At 40.6% G+C, this 16,844-nt stretch overlaps 1 protein-coding gene across 1 annotated transcript; it reads right to left on the reverse strand.

The window, feature by feature from the left end:
- Nucleotides 1-5,477: 5,477 nt before the first annotated feature.
- Nucleotides 5,478-7,525, reverse strand: dio3a (iodothyronine deiodinase 3a). Its single transcript, XM_048192051.1, has one exon. It carries the CDS (start codon nt 6,737-6,739, stop codon nt 5,963-5,965), a length of 777 nt encoding a protein of 258 aa, XP_048048008.1. The 5' UTR covers nt 6,740-7,525; the 3' UTR covers nt 5,478-5,962.
- Nucleotides 7,526-16,844: the final 9,319 nt, after the last annotated feature.

Consider the following 16,844-nt stretch of genomic DNA (forward strand, 5'->3'; position numbering starts at 1 on the left):
TTTCACACAGATGGATAGTTTCGGGTTCAAAAGGTCAGGCCACAAACACAGGCGTTCAGACAGGAAATGAAGAAGTTCAGAGAGAAGATTGACAGATGCTCATTCTGATGTTTCTCTGATGATCCTGTGGAGGAAGTGCTCTAGATCTGCGGGGCTTGTTTTAATGTGCTGTGATCCAGCAGCAGGAAGTCATGGATTAGCTTCCCATGATCCTCTCATTCCTCCCACGCTCATCCCGGAGCGGAAGTGGGTCACGTTCGGTCAACTGAGGATCACAGATCATCTGGACCTTCATCCGCTGATTTACACATTATTCAGTCAGTTTATTTGGTTTCATACTGATGATTATTCTTTCATCCAAAGCAACTGATTCTGCAGTGAACTAAAAACATTTCTGCTCATTTAAATAAAGCTGAAATATAAATATTATTTGCAAAACTTAAAATTATGCACTAAAATTATTAACTGAAAGAAATAATCCTGAAATTCACTTCAACGTAATCATCTTTTTTTCCTAGAATCACTTGCCAAGACAGATTTGATCTTTCTCTGAATTGCAATTTAGAAAGTTCCTCTTCCTCTGATTCTGACTGATTCAAACTCATTCCTGATGTTCAGTGAGCGAGAGAAAGACGAGCGTCTGCCTGGATCTCGGATCAAAACCTGCCGAAACAAGGCTGACGCTTGAGCGTGTCCGGCGACCTCAGCGCTCCGTCCTGTTCCCTGAAGACCAACAGCACATAACCGGGCATGACCTTTGACCTTGGAAAAACACAGTTGTCCAGCGATGGTGCAAATGAGATAAAGCGAATCTCACTGGATCACAGGCAGAGAACAGAAGCTCGGGTCATGTTTTACTTCTGAAGAAACGATTCACTGATACACACGAGAAAACAGCAGGTTTGTTTCTGTCCTTCATGCGTTCATGAAGTCACTCTGAGCGAAAAGACTCTTAGAGCAACATTTAATTTCACACCTTAATGGACTTTGGTTTGTTTTTTTAACCTGAACGTGTGTGTTTGATGATCCAGTTTATGACCGCATCCTTTCATCAGTTAAAGACGTTCGGCTGGTCATGTGATCCCAACATGAGATGACCTGCATATTTTCCAAAAATAACTCATTTATTTGCATATAAAATGTTTTAAAAGGGACCTATAATGATCGTTTCACAAGATGTAATATCAGTCTCTGGTGTCTCCAGAATGTGTTTCAGCTCAAAATCCCCCACAGATCATTTATTATAGCTTGTCAAATTTGCCCCTATTTGGGTGTGAGCAAAAACACGCCGTTTTTGTATGTGTCCCTTTAAATGCAAATGAGCTCCGCTTTCCAGAAGAGGGCGGAGCTTTAACAGCTCAACAACAACAAAGCTGGAGAATCTCACGCAGCCAAAATGAGGAAAGTGTTCAGCCTTACATTGTTCAAACCGGAGTCGACACTGATGGAGAGACTCAGGAAGAAGTTACAACTTTTAGACGTTTCTGAATGGTTAGTGGATAAATTGATGTAGTTGCTGTGGAGTTGATTCAACTCATCCACTAGCATGTGCCGTCATGTTCATCTTTTGTGTTGAATTGACCCTCGTTTGTGAAGCAGTCCGGCGTAAAATGACGGCATTTACAAAAACAACTCTTCCTCTTCTCTAAAGCAGCCCAACATGGCCCCGCCCCCTTTGTTGTGTGTTCTCGGGGGCGGGTTTATGCAAATTTTAGGGTTTGTGATGTCACAAACCTGGGATGAAGCTCATTGTAGTCCCTACCAGCCGTTTAAAAAGCGATTTCTGTAAAAGAAAAGATCAATATATTGTTTATGATCAAACAGCAACATTACACACTAACTAAAGTTAAAAAAGTCAAATCATAATCAACCAGCCCTTTAATAAGAAAAAATGACTTGAAATTCCTACATTCTGGAACCAAATCTCATGCAGAAGAGAGATGATCTGATTACGTTTCACGTCACATCATCAGCGTCACTGTGCTTTCAGCAGGCCGAGCTCGGCTCTCAGATAAACGACGATTAATAATGGAAGCAGCGATGACGTCAGAGAGCAGGACTTTAGCGCTCATGCTAATACTCACTGGAGAAGTGCATGATGGGAGTGATAAGGTAAAAGGCTGAAGCGGTTCCCTGGCAGCGCTGATCATGTACAAACCCTGAATATAAAGTGAATCTTCCAGATGGCCTGAATTAAACAGACAATCACTGCTTCCCGAAACACGATTATCTTACGGGGAAACTGTTGATTTCACAAATAAGTGTGTGTGTGTGTGTGTGTGTGTGTGTGTGTGTGTGTGTGTGTTGATCGGGGTTAATTTCAGGTCATATGGACGGATTAATCACGGGAATAACAGCATTCAGCTGCTGAAATCTGTGTACATGTGACAGTTAAAGAAGAGTCAATACTGAACACACACACACACACACACACATGAAACTGTAAATCATTAAAGTCTTTCAGTATTTTCTGACAGCTCAGATATTGTTCATCCAATAAAAGGAAAAGCAAATCAAAAGTTCTTTATAGTTTTGCAGGGAAAACAGTAACCAAGCAACTGGAAAAGACATTTTACTTTAGACTGAGAGGCAAAAACAACTTCGTTTGAAGCTTCAAAACACTATAATCAGACTTCAGCAGCACAGTGTCATATGAGCCCAATCCATCAGAACATCCTTAAACCAGAACTAAACTCAAGCACTGACCAGCTAATGTTGAGCTTCTAACAAAAGCCATCAGATGATGTTTCATGAATATCTGCATTCAGTAGCTGTGTTTCCTTCCAACTATTTTTATGCACATTTTGAGATATTGCATAAAAAAATGCTGAATGGAAACGGCAAAGATACACATAAATTCTTAAAATAAAACCGTATGTGCTCTATTGAGGCAGCTCATTTCTTTATCAGATTAGTAGACATGCACATAAACTACGACGGAAGAACATTTACCGAATAAAAACAAAAACCGTCATGTGACTTTGGCTCAGCAGAGGCTGTGATTGGATAACTGCACTAACCAGCGGACCAATCGCATCGCAGCATCTCAAATGTTGGTTTGGTGGTTCTGAAACGTCTGAGTCAAAGTCTGTCATCAGAATGATTTGGTTTAATTTCTCCAGAAGCGTCTCACACGATTGTGTTCCCAAAAAGATGAGTCTGACGCTCTGAGATGAACTCATTTATGATGGAGGAGAAAAGAGCCCGATTGAAGAAACGTACAGTTTATTACTGATATTTTGTTCTAATTTCTCAGGAAATGATGATTTGTTCTCTTGAACACATGGGATGGAAACTGCTTTATTCTCAAATGTTTTATGTCATATTCTAATTTTGTGCATTAGTTAAATTCTCAGATTTGGATGGAAAAAGCTCATGATGACGGTGTTGCACGTCCACTTATTTTTACATAATCACTTAAAATAAGGACAGTCGTGGGTGTTTTTGGACTTTTTTTTTCCAGAATATGTCCTTGTTTTCTGGTTTCACACGGTTTTCCTGGTGTGTGTGCCTGACAGATGGACAATTCTGAAATACAATTATTTTTGGTTGAAAATATATTATTTTGCAGCATATTATGCAATTTAGCCAATGTTTTATCTCACATTTTTGTGTGCTTTCTATGTTGCTTAATGACATTAAGATCTGCTCATTCTTCCCTATCGAGTCACAAACACTAACAGGCTTTCGATAAACGAGTCTGTAAATCAGCGTCAGATATGGTCAACACGGCTGCCTAGTTGTCTTGATGAATCAATATCTGCGAGAGGTGCGTCTGTTCGTCTGATCCAGAATGATGCTGCATCACGAAAACATCAAACAGATGATTGACATCAGAGTGAAAATATGTTCAATACTGTATGAGCATCTCCAGATTTCATCAGAAAGATGATGTTCATCTGAACCAGAGACTATCAGGGTATTTGAAGCAAATAAAGAGTGAATGTGGCTCATTGAACTGAATCAGTGTTTAATTGAGTCTCATTAACTGAATGATAATTACTGTATAATTCACATACTATCAGCACAACACACTCTCAGTTATCATGTTGATGAGATATCGTCCACAAGCCTCCAGAGATGAAATGTTTTATTACGAAATGGCTTTGATAAAAAGGAATAATTTACATTTGTCCTGTATTTTAGACATCAGTGTCGATCTTCTGGTTGTGAACCTTTTAAAAATCGACCTTCACACAAAATACAGAAGGGAAAGAGAGTGAGCGTTTGTGCAGGTGTGTGAAAAACTAACAGACACGTCCATGTGGAAGCTCTTTCTGCCACAAGAAGAACAAAATCATGCTTCGGTAAATCATAATCATGACTTTCTGCTTCATATGTATGAGATAAAAAGTTGAAATTGAGATCAATAGTCATACTGAGTTATAATTGACAGATTCGAGATTTCAAATTTGAATCAACATAATGAAAAAAAAAGTTGAAATAATGAGATAAAAAGACGACATACTAAGTCATAATTATGACAAAAATTCAATATTTTGACAAAAAGTCAAAATTATAACCTACTAAGTGATACTTATAAGATAAAAAGTTATGACATACTGTTATAATTGATATAAAATCAAAATTATATTACTAAAATTATGAGAAAAGTCAAGAGATAAAATGTCATCATGAAATAAAAATTAGACATATAGTCCAAATTATGACATATTTAGTGATAATTATGAGTAATGGTTATGAGAAAAAGTCAAAATCATGACATACTAAATTTTAATTAGGCCTATGAGATTAAAAGTCATGATTATGAGATAAAAAAATTTGACATTGTACTAAATCATAATTATGTGATTAAAGTCGAAATTATGAGATAAAAAGTGAAAATTATGATACAAATGGAAAATTATGAGATAAAAACATACTAAGTCATAATTATGCCAAAAATTCGACATTCAAAATTATGACCTACTAAGTGATAATTATGAGATAAAAAGTTATGACATACTGTTAGAATTTATATCAAATCAAAATTATATCATACTAAAATTATACTAAATTATAATTTAATGTCATGATTTTGATTTAAGAGATAAAATGTCATCATTATGAGATGACAAATAGTCCAAATTATGACATATTTAGTAATTATGACATACTATTATGAGATAAGTCAAAATTATGACTTTAATTACAAGATAAAAATGTTGAAATTATGAGATAATATTAATAATTATGATATAAAAAGTTGACATGCTGTTATAATTTATGTAAAAATCGAAATTAATAGTTATGAGAAAAAGTCAAAATCATGACAATTATGAGATTAAAGTCGAAATTGTGGGATAAAAAGTCAAAGTTATGAAGTACTAAATCATAATTATGAGATTAAAGTCACAATTATGAGATAAAAAGTCAAAGTTATGAAGTACTAAATCATAATTATGAGATTAAAGTCACAATTATGAGATAAAAAGTCAAAGTTATGAAGTACTAAATCATAATTATGAGATTAAAGTCACAATTATGAGATAAAAAGTCAAAGTTATGAAGTACTAAATGATCATTTTGAGATTAAAGTCATAATTATGAGATAAAAAGTCAAAGTTATGAAGTACTAAATGATCATTTTGAGATTAAAGTCACAATTATGAGATAAAAAGTCAAAGTTATGAAGTATTAAATGATCATTTTGAGATTAAAGTCATAATTATGAGATAAAAAGTCAAAGTTATGAAGTACTAAATGATCATTTTGAGATTAAAGTCACAATTATGAGATAAAAAGTCAAAGTTATGAAGTACTAAATGATCATTTTGAGATTAAAGTGGCTATGAGATATTTTTGTGTCAATTATAATTGACAAAAGCGTGATTTTTCCTCCTCCTGTGTCGGGAATGAGCTTCCACAGAAGATGCTCTCGGCTGGAAACAGTCATGACGAGGTCAGTCGGTCCCGGGAAACTCTTCTCTTCCCGCAGCAGCTCGTGAAAGTCGCCTCACTTCTACAGTCGAATCACGGCATCGCGCAGACGCTCGCGGTACTGATCCAGCCAGTGTCGGAGCTCGGAGATCCGGTAGCCCTCCGGTCCCCTACCGCCCTGATACACCACCTTCCCGTCCTGCACGATATAAAGTCTGTCGAAATAAGCCCCGTACGCGCTGTTGGAAGAGTTCTCCATGCTGTCGGCCACTATCGCGCAGCCCGGCGCCTCGCGCTCCATCAGCCGCGCGGCGCTCAGTCGCTCCTCCAGACTCCGGTGCTTGCGGATCTGATACGGCGCGTCGGAACTGATCCAGCCGTCGGACGGATGCGCCTCTTCGATGTAAACCACCAGAGCATCGGCGATGTCCGCGTACTGAAGCACGAGCCGCTGGAACACCTTCAGGCGCTTCATGAACGGCGGTCAGCTGCAACTGCCGAAATTCAGCACCAGCGGCCGCTGACCGCGCGCGAACTCCAGGATGCGTTTGCGCTTGAGCTCCGCGAGCGGAACCACTTCACTGTTGGGCGCTGCGTGGCCGAGGCGCGCGGACTTCATCCAGTCCAGCTTGTGTCCGTGGAAAACCGCTTTGAGCGACTCCCAGCTGAACATGCGGTTGTTGTCGGAGACGCACAGCGGAGGGTCTTCATCCTCCTCCTCTTCCTCGCCGTGATGGAATAAAACTCTCTTTCTCACGCACAGAAAATCAAGACACCACAGCATGAACGCGGCGACGAGAAATCGCGGTAAGATGACCAAGCACACGAGCGCGCTTTTCAGCGCCTTCATCGTATTCATGATCAATCATATGACAGCGAGAGAAAGAGAGAGAGAGAGTTTCTGATGTTCAGCCGCTCAACTTCCCTTTTATATGATGAATGGATGTCAGTCAGTCACTCCGCCTCCAAACACATGCTGGAATAAACCACAGACGGGAATATCACGCGAAAATGGCATTCCGTCGAGGACCGGAGTGACACCGGATTACATTTGAAAATGAAAACACTCTTGATCGCGTCAAAGACTTCAGAACTTTGACTGTTGCGCACGAATGGAAGCGCGGCGAAAGTTCATATGATCTGAAGGGACTGGAGCCTGTGAGAGTCGGATCGTGTCATCATCACCTGCAGACACTAGGCGGCGCTCGCGACTCTCGCCATCAACTGGGGTCTTGATCAATCTCTGAGCAGCTCAGTTACACACGAATCATTGTGCATTCACTGCCGCCTCACACCAGATACAAACTACAGGAGTTTCAGTCAGTCTTTAACTCTGGAACTCTGAAGAGCAAAAGAAGGTTTCAGCTTCAAGCCTTCAACCTTTCAGCTGCAGCTCAATGATCTCACTGCGTTTCTACACTGCAAAGTGATGCAACAAACCTGGATCACTCCTATTATGAGCACAAAACTGTCTAAAAAAAACTTCACAGCAAATGGTTTTTAATTCTCTGGAGGAGGTTGAAAACAATAGTTCATCAAGTACACTACACGCTTTCAAGAAGTACACTTGAATTAGATTTCAGATGTTTTGATCTTGAGTACTAAGCGTTAAGACCCGTTTACACTAAGGACCATAAACTCTGACGGCCAATCAGAATCCATCCTGCATTAAAGGATTAGTTCACTTCGGAATTAAAATTTCCTGATAATTTACTCTCCTCCATGTCATCCAAGATGTTCATGTCTTTCTTTCTTCAGTGGAAAAGAAATGAAGGAAAACATTCCAGGATTTTTCTCCATATAGTGGACTTCACTGGGGTTCAACGGGTTGAAGGTCCAAATGTCAGTTTCAGTGCAGCTTCAAAGAGCTCTACATGATCCCAGACGAGGAATAAGAGTCTCATCTAGAGAAACCATCGGACATTTACTAAACAAAATAAACATTATATACTTTTTGACCACAAATGCTCGTCTTGCACTGCTCTGTGATGCTCCACGCATGACGTAATCATGTTGGAAAGGTCGTAGGCGGAAGTACTGTGAAAAACTCCATCTCATTTTCTCCTCCAACTTCAAAATCGCCCGACATTGTTGTTTTACCTTTATTTGTAAAGGCCATTTGACTTAGTCTTTGACGTTCACTTTGTAAACACTGGATCGGTACTTCCTCCTACGTCACGCGTGATCTTTCCAACATGATTACGTCATGCGTGGAGCATCACAGAGCAGTGCAAGACGAGCATTTTTGGTTAAAAAGTATATAATGTTTATTTTTTTAGAAAATGTCCGATGGTTTCTCTAGATGAGACTCTTATTCCTCGTCTGGGATCATGTAGAGCTCTTTGAAGCTGCACTGAAACTGACATTTGGACCTTCAACCCGTTGAACCCCAGTGAAGTCCACTATATGGAGAAAAATCCTGGAATGTTTTCCTTCATTTCTTTTCCACTGAAGAAAGAAAGACATGAACATCTTGACATGGAGGAGAGTAAATTATCAGGACATTTTAATTCCGAAGTGAACTAATCCTTTAAGAACTCGAGACATTATATGTGAAAATGCAAATGAACTGGAATCGAATTGAGAGCTTGTGAATCATTGATTCATCGATTGAATGAATCAACATTTTTGAACAAACTAGTTGAATTAATGACTCAAATGACTCTCTGAGAAAAGCAGTCACTCATTTCATTCCTTGAATTAATCAGAAGTGAAATACTTAATCACCATTTCTGATTTGATCATGAAATCTGCCAACAGTGTTCACAGCTGCATCACTTATTGTTTCTCATATATATGATCTGAGTGCTAATCTAAAAACAGCCTTTGCTCGTGTCAGACATGCATTACTGTTTCACACTGCAACCTAAACATGTCCGATTCTGTATCGTGTTGCGCTTGAAATATGTCGCAGGTTAAGGTCATAAGTTCAGAATGCATTCTGTGATGTTCGAAGAAGAAGCCAGACGAAAATAGGACACATGTTGAGGAAGTATGAACATGAACGGTATACGTTACATGTGAGTACGTGAAGGACGACACGCTTGATGCTTGGAGAAGAGAACAACAACAACAACAACAACATTAAAGTCCCCACGAAATCAAAATGGACAATTCTTGTTTTTTTTATGGAATATTGCAGTATGATTTATCGCTGCACATCATTATTGTGTTAAATTCATGTTCTGGTAATCTTGAATCAGAATCTCTTCTCTTCTCTGATGATGAGGGCGGGGCAACCTGTCACTCACATGAGATCCACCAATAGCAAACCACAACCATCCAATCAATTCCCCACAGACAAAATCAAGCCCCGCCCTACATTTGTTCTTGTTTGCGAAGCATTTCGCTCGGATATACAGCACAATAGAGAAGAAAAGACCAGCAAAATTTCCCTTTCATGATGACTTGTCCACTTAAACTCTATATCTATGAAAACTGCTCGACTGAGATGAGCTGTAAGAACTGAACTGTCATTAAGCGAGCAGATTTTGTTATTCAGTCATATGAAGCGAATCGCAACAAAACAATCTTTTAAATCTACCATGATCGTGGCATTCTTCAAGATTAAAGGAATGAATCATGACACATGAAAATCATGTCAGAAGAAACGAGTGCATGTCTAGATGAGGAAGAGCGTCGTCTCGGTCTTCAGATGGATTAGTTTCCATGGAAGCAGCTTCTCCACCGCGTCCTGCTGACAGACACGGTTTCGTTCTGTTGAATGTGCTGCTTAACTTTTGTCTCTTCGAGTCACAGGAGTTCTTTTCCAAACAGAAATGCTGTTGTGTGCAAAATGAGAAATGCAAATCTTGTCTGCAGTCCCTCCTTTAGCACTGGGAAACATCTTTGCATTAATAATCTGAAGATCATCCTCTGATCTTCTCTCATCGTGTTCCCAGGCCTTCCGCTTGTGTCTGGTAACTGTGAGAATTTATGGTGGTGCATCAAACAAGATCTTGAGAGTTTTTCATCAGCTCTCAGTTTACCCTTCTGTGCTTATGCATGTTTCAGTATTGACTGATTTATCTCTCTCTGTTGTGGCGGTTGGCTCGTAACCCAGTTACCTTCTATAAACCGAGCTGATTCTTGGCAGCGCGTTCGGTTCATCTGAGGACAGCGGGCTGGAAAATCTCCCGCATGCTCAGTGAGGTGGCTCCCGTCCAGCGCTGATGAAACACGAGGACGGCTGTCAGCACCGCACGTCTTTACGATAACTGTCATCACAGCCGCTTCATCCTGCAGATGCGTCACTCATACGATACAGCATTTAATAAACAGGCTTTGACTCCCAGCATCCCCCGATCTCGCGCTCAACTCACATGAACCGCCCGCCGGCCGGCCGTTTCTCAGCAACCAGCGAGTCACAGAGGAGAGGACGGCATGTTATCTGCTGCTCATCTGATAATCCCACAGTCACGCGGCTCTGTGACGGAAATGCATTTTTCTGTTTAACTCATAGAGTTTGATATGCGGCTCATATAGTCCTGAGATGAGTGCATGATGCACAACAAGGTTGCACATGAAAAACTGAAGTAGGGTTAGAAACACTTCAAATGAATCCAATGAAACACTTCTTTCTCAGTGTTTCTGCCTTGTTTTCCAGCACAAACATCTAAACATTCTTAAAGCAAGATACATTTACTGGAGAAGCGAAATGACTGAAGATATTAAGTCTTGTTTTCTGAAAAAGGCATCAAAATAAAGTGTGTTTGTGCTTAAAACAAGAACAAATATCTAAAAATGGGGTCAGAAAAATAAACTTGTTTTCCCTTTGAATTAATATTATCTCTCTGAACCCATAGAACAGATATTTGTTCTTGTTTTAAGCACAAACTCACTTCATTTTGATGCAGATTTCAGTAAACATCAGCATTTTTGGGGCCCAAGTCGCATTTCTGTGTTTCCTCAATGTTCAGAAGCTCAAACTCTGTAAGCGGATTTTAAGCACAAAACAATCAAAGCCTTCAACTTTCTGAGGAAACATTTGAATAATCTTGCATTAACCGGATGGACGAAACACTAATTACAGGATTGCATCATAATCACACTTTGACTAAAGAGTCTAGACTGAAAAAACAACCCAACACTGTAATGATTGTGGCTGATCGCGTCAGTAACGGATGCATTAGATCTTTCCCATGTTATAATAATTACAAGTGCTCAAATAATCTCCAGCATGAACATTTTTGAGTTCTGCTGTTGGGTTCTGTATGCAGGGGGATGGACTGATGAAAACAATAAATAAATACATTCATTATCCATTTTATGTCTCAGAATTGGAATTATAATACGAGTGATGTGCTCGTGTCGCGGTCCTTCTCAGTCAGATCTCCATCTGTACGCGTGTCTGTGCCACAGATGACTGTCCGATCTGATTTTGATTACTTTCTCGTCTATATTTACGTGTTTTACAGTCTAATTGTGTTCTTTTCACACGATCGAGTGTTGAATCTGATGAGACTGGCGGCTTTCAGAGCAGACACAACAAACAATAAAATGCTTTTAAAACGATTCTTGTTTTTTTCAAATAAAATAAATTATCTCTGTCCTGTATTAATCCAAATAAAATTGTCTTTTTAATGCCAAACAAACGCAATGAATCAAGCGAAGTGTTTACATGATAAAAACAAGCCAAACGTATGGCTGCATTTAAAAACACGTAACCTTGATTTAAACATTTATTGCCAGGTCTATACATAATACTTTTTTAATACAAAGATCATTCTGAAAGGGGTCGTGTGGCTCGTCTGGTGTGAAGTTCTGCGAAGGTTCTTCAGAATGGCAGATTCCTGTGATCATCAGTCAGTCGTTCAGGAGCCTGTGGAGTTTCTCACTGCGCCTGGAATGCAAATATAACACCACTGCAATCCTCCTTCATCTGCGGGATATTAATACAAGCGACGCGAGTCAGTAAACACGTCTAGGAGGAGCCAACTCAATACATTTATATTCTAGCGGCTCTTAATGGTGCACTTCATAACTATAGTCTTGTATAAAGCATTTGCCACAGGATCCAGGACCAGGATCTGTGGAACACAAAAACCACCCAAACGCCGGGCTGTTACGTCTGACCCAGGATCTGGGGAACACAAAAAACACCCAAACGTCGGGCTGTTACGTCTGACCCAGGATCTGGGTAACACCAAAACTACCCAAATGCCGGGCTGTTACGTCTGACCCAGGATCTGAGTAACACAAAATCTACCCAAACGTCGGGCTGTTACGTCTGACCCAGGATCTGAGTAACACAAACACCACCCAAACGCCGGGTTGTTACGTCTGACCCAGGATCTGGGTAACACAAACACCACCCAAACGCCGGGCTGTTACGTCTGACCCAGGATCTGGGGAACACAAACACCACCCAAACGCCGGGCTGTTACGTCTGACCCAGGATCTGGGGAACACAAAATCTACCCAAATGCCGGGCTGTTACGTCTGACCCAGGATCTGGGGAACACAAACACCACCCAAACGCCGGGCTGTTACGTCTGACCCAGGATCTGGGGAACACAAACACCACCCAAACGCCGGGCTGTTACGTCTGACCCAGGATCTGGGGAACACAAAAAACACCCAAACGTCGGGCTGTTACGTCTGACCCAGGATCTGGGGAACACAAAAAACACCCAAACGTCGGGCTGTTACGTCTGACCCAGGATCTGGGGAACACAAAAAACACCCAAACGTCGGGCTGTTACGTCTGACCCAGGATCTGGGTAACACCAAAACTACCCAAACGCCGGGCTGTTACGTTTGACCCAGGATCTGGGTAACACCAAAACTACCCAAATGCCGGGCTGTTACGTCTGACCCAGGATCTGAGTAACACAAAATCTACCCAAACGTCGGGCTGTTACGTCTGACCCAGGATCTGGGGAACACAAAAAACACCCAAACGCCGGGCTGTTACGTCTGACCCAGGATCTGAGTAACACAAAATCTACCCAAACGTCGGGCTGTTACGTCACTTTTTCATATTTGAATCTTAGTAACATCTTTTCAGCAGAATTCATGTTCAGGTCAGACAGAAATGTTTGCAGCTCCTGCTGTACAGTGAACAGGGAACGTTCTGACAAAGTTCTCTCAACGTTATGAACAAACATTCTTCAGGTAACTTTTCATAGGTTTTTTTTATAATGTTCTCAAAATGTTAGCAGAAAAACATTTCATGGAGCGTTTTTTTCTGAAACATTAAGTTGGACATTTTCACAACTTAATGGGAACGTAAGCAAAACATGACATCCTGAGAAAAACTTCAAACAAAGCGTTCATTCTTAAATGTAAAAAGATACTCAGTGTTTAGATATATTTAGATAGTAGCCTATTTATATTTAAAAAAAAGTTTAGATAAGTTTTCCCTCACACACACTGGCATCTGCCAAATTCCAGGAGGTCAAAGACTAACATGTGCATCCTATGAAATGCACTCATTGATCATCATCACGGGTAACACAATCCCCTTCAGAGACCAGCTGTATCGCCATGGGAACAGCTGAGGAGTCACGCATTCATAAGCGCTAATGATGCTCGCTTTCTTTTTGCATTCGCTACAGCAGTGTTCTCCGCATTTGTTCTCTGGTCTATCTATTTTGATAATCAATACTTCAGCAGGTGCTGACGCTAAACGACAGTCATATTTGTGCAGGTAATGAGCGTCTGATGCCGGTTGCCATGGAGGACAAAGTCCCGTTCGTCTCTCCAGCAAACCAGCGTTTTCATGCGAGAGGAAATAAGGAGCTTCATTATGCACTGCTTATGCAATCAAACCGCGCGCCTGTGTGTGTGAGTGTGTGTGTGTGTGTGTGTGTGTGTGTGTGTGTGTGTGACTGGCTAAATTCACTAGCTCAGTGCTCGTCATGTCTCTCTCTCAGCTGTCAGTGAGACACAGAGCGCAGGTCATCTGAGGACAAGAGAGGCTCCCTTTTCATAAGATTCGAGTCAGCAAGTCTTCAAATGTATTTATAGAGCGCTTTTCACATTACAATGTGAAAATACAATGTGTTTCAGTGCAGCTTTACAGAAAAATCATGATGTTAATGTTTATATCTTAAAGTCCCCACGAAATCAAAATGGCAATTCTTGTTTTTTTTAATGGAATATTGCACATCATTACTGTGTTGAATTCATGTTCTGGTAATCTTGAATCAGAATATCTAGCCTAACTACGTCAGACTTCCTACTTCCGCTCATTTTCATTTCGCTTCTGTACTCAGTCTGATACAGCGTCAGAGCTTTGTGTTTGCCACCGGTCTGGAAACAGCCGGGCCAATCAACGAACAGAGGGCGGGCTGAGAGCCGTGACGTAGATGCTAAGCGCCGAGTTTTACATTGTAGGTTAGAGAAATCGAAAACCGAAACGACCGCGGAAATGGGAAACGAGACACGGGATGCAAACTTCGGGATGCATTAACTTCGCATAATCTGCAAAAGTCGTTTACAGCCATGTTCACTCCGGTATTTCGCTCACATCATCATGTGTTTACAACAGGTTTACAGTGGAAGTTCAATCATAGATTTGAGTTCGATGCATGATGTCTGTGCTTCGATGCGGCTGTACAGGCGGATAACATACGTCATAACTAAACGTATCTGATTGGCTTACGGGTAACCAATGATTTTAAACTTCAGACAAGCGTCCCCTAGCGAGAGAGAAAACACTTCTCTATTATGCCATTCCAGACTCTGTCTACGAAGCAAAGTGAAGTAGCAGAGTCTGGTATTACCAGGCTACAGAATATCTTCCTCTTGCAGCATCTCTTCTCTTCTCTGATAATGAGGGCGGGGCAACCTGTCACTCACATGAGATCCACCAATAGCAAACCACAACCATCCAATCAATTCCCCACAGACAAAATCAAGCCCCGCCCTACATTTGTTCTTGTTTGAGAAGCGTTTCACTCCGATATATATATATATATATATATATATATATATATATATATATATATATATATATATATATATATATATATATATATATATATATATATAATTGTTCCATTTCAAAAACAGATTTTTCTGACTATAATTTCAGGCTGTACAGGGTTATTTATACATCAGTCAGTAACAGTAAGAGAAAAAGAGTTCATCTCGGGTCTGTAGAGGAAAGATTGTCCAGAGTAATTTGAGTAGATTTCATTCAACAAAGCAATTATCCAATCTGAAGAAACAGCGTCTCTGCACTTGTATAATAACAGAGCTGATCTCGTCCTGATCTTTGTGAACGAACACAGACGACATGAAAACAAAGGCAGCGCATGTCAGTATATGATCGGATCTCTCTATAATTATGCAAACAAACTCTGTACGATCAAGCGGTTTGAGGGCAGATTTACTGTAACATCTGATGAGCGGTTCAGTCATCATCTGTATCCGTATATCATCTCTCATATAAAAATAAAGCCTCGGCTGTTTGTTTATCATAAGCAGGTCGAGCCCTGAGGGTCACATTATAATCATGCTGAACTACAATCTTCACTTACCAACCCAGATCATTAACCTCTAACCCACCCAAAGTTACAAACAATACTTTAACCTACTTCCTGGTCTGCTAGAACCAATGACAGATTTTTACCATCTTGAACACCTCAAAATGTTCCTCATTTAAATAATTCATACGCAGAATAAAGGGGCGGGGCCTGGTTGAGTTAGTCAGTAGTGTGTTGAAACTGGCGGTTATGGTAAGGGGCGGGACATTTCCCAAACACCAATCACAACACACTGCTTTAGCCGACCAATCAGAGCACATTGTGCTTTTCAGAAGGAGGGGCTTCATAGAGACAGGAAGTAAATAGAGCGTTACTGACAGACTGGGAAGAGAGGAGCTGCAACAATGGAGAATATGAGGAGAATAATCGACATTCAATCTAGTAGAACCCAAAAACAACATCAAGCGCATAATATGGCCTCCACTAAGGCCTTCCCTAATTTTCCTTAGATGACAATAGAAGAGTTTATGAATAAATCTGCAAATTCTGTCGATTCAGCACATTAATAATGGAAATGTGAGAATGTGGACTCCCTGATTGGTTTACATTGGAACAGTTGTGGTGAGTTGGGTTACTGTAAACCAACTGATTGGTTTAGCCTGTGCGAGGAAAGCCTCTCCAAACACTGGAGAGAAACAGACACTGCTGAACAAGAGACGAGACAAGACAGGTTTGATTTACTAATGCCGTTGTCACACAGGAAAACCACTTCAAAGCTGCCCAGAATAATTAGTGCACATAACTTACTTCACAAAAGACTCCAACAGGGTCTGATAACTCTTTGATTATGATGCATTAGCATCTTTATTGTAAATCACATCCAACACTGTTTGTACATATGGCTTATTTCCTGAAGCTTTACTGTCAGCTCTTTCTGATGTAGATCATCATCTAAAATCATGGACTACTTTACTGTTATATGTTCTCCTCTATTTGTACAGCATTGATCATCTGGTGAACTGTTCAGGCAAAAGAAGAAACTGAGGTCCAAACACCGAATTCTTGTTCTTCAGGAATGATTCCATATGTGCTGGATTTATTGAAGTGCCATTGTGATGATAGAAACGCCTTAGGGATTTCTGAAACTCTGTTGGTACCTAGAGACTTCGTTTTGATTTCCACAATGAAGTATCTATCAAAAGTGGTCCAAGGAAGGAACAGTGGTGAACTGGCGACAGGGTCATGGGCGGCTGAGACTCGTTGATGCACGTGGGGAGCGAAGGCTGGCCCGTGTGGTCCGATCCAACAGACGAGCTCCTGTAACTCAAACTGCTCCAGAAGTTAATGCTGGTTCTGATAGAAAGGTGTCAGAATACACAGTGCATCAGTTTGTTGTGTATGGAGCTGCATATGCCCATGCTGACCCCTGTCCACCGCCGAAAGAGCCAACAGTGGACACGTGAACATCAGAACTGGACCACGGAGCAATGGTAGAAGGTGGCCATTATGTTTTCTTCTACATCACGTGGA

Source organism: Megalobrama amblycephala, linkage group LG5 (genome assembly GCF_018812025.1).
Source record: "Megalobrama amblycephala isolate DHTTF-2021 linkage group LG5, ASM1881202v1, whole genome shotgun sequence".
Lineage (NCBI taxonomy): Eukaryota > Metazoa > Chordata > Actinopteri > Cypriniformes > Xenocyprididae > Megalobrama > Megalobrama amblycephala.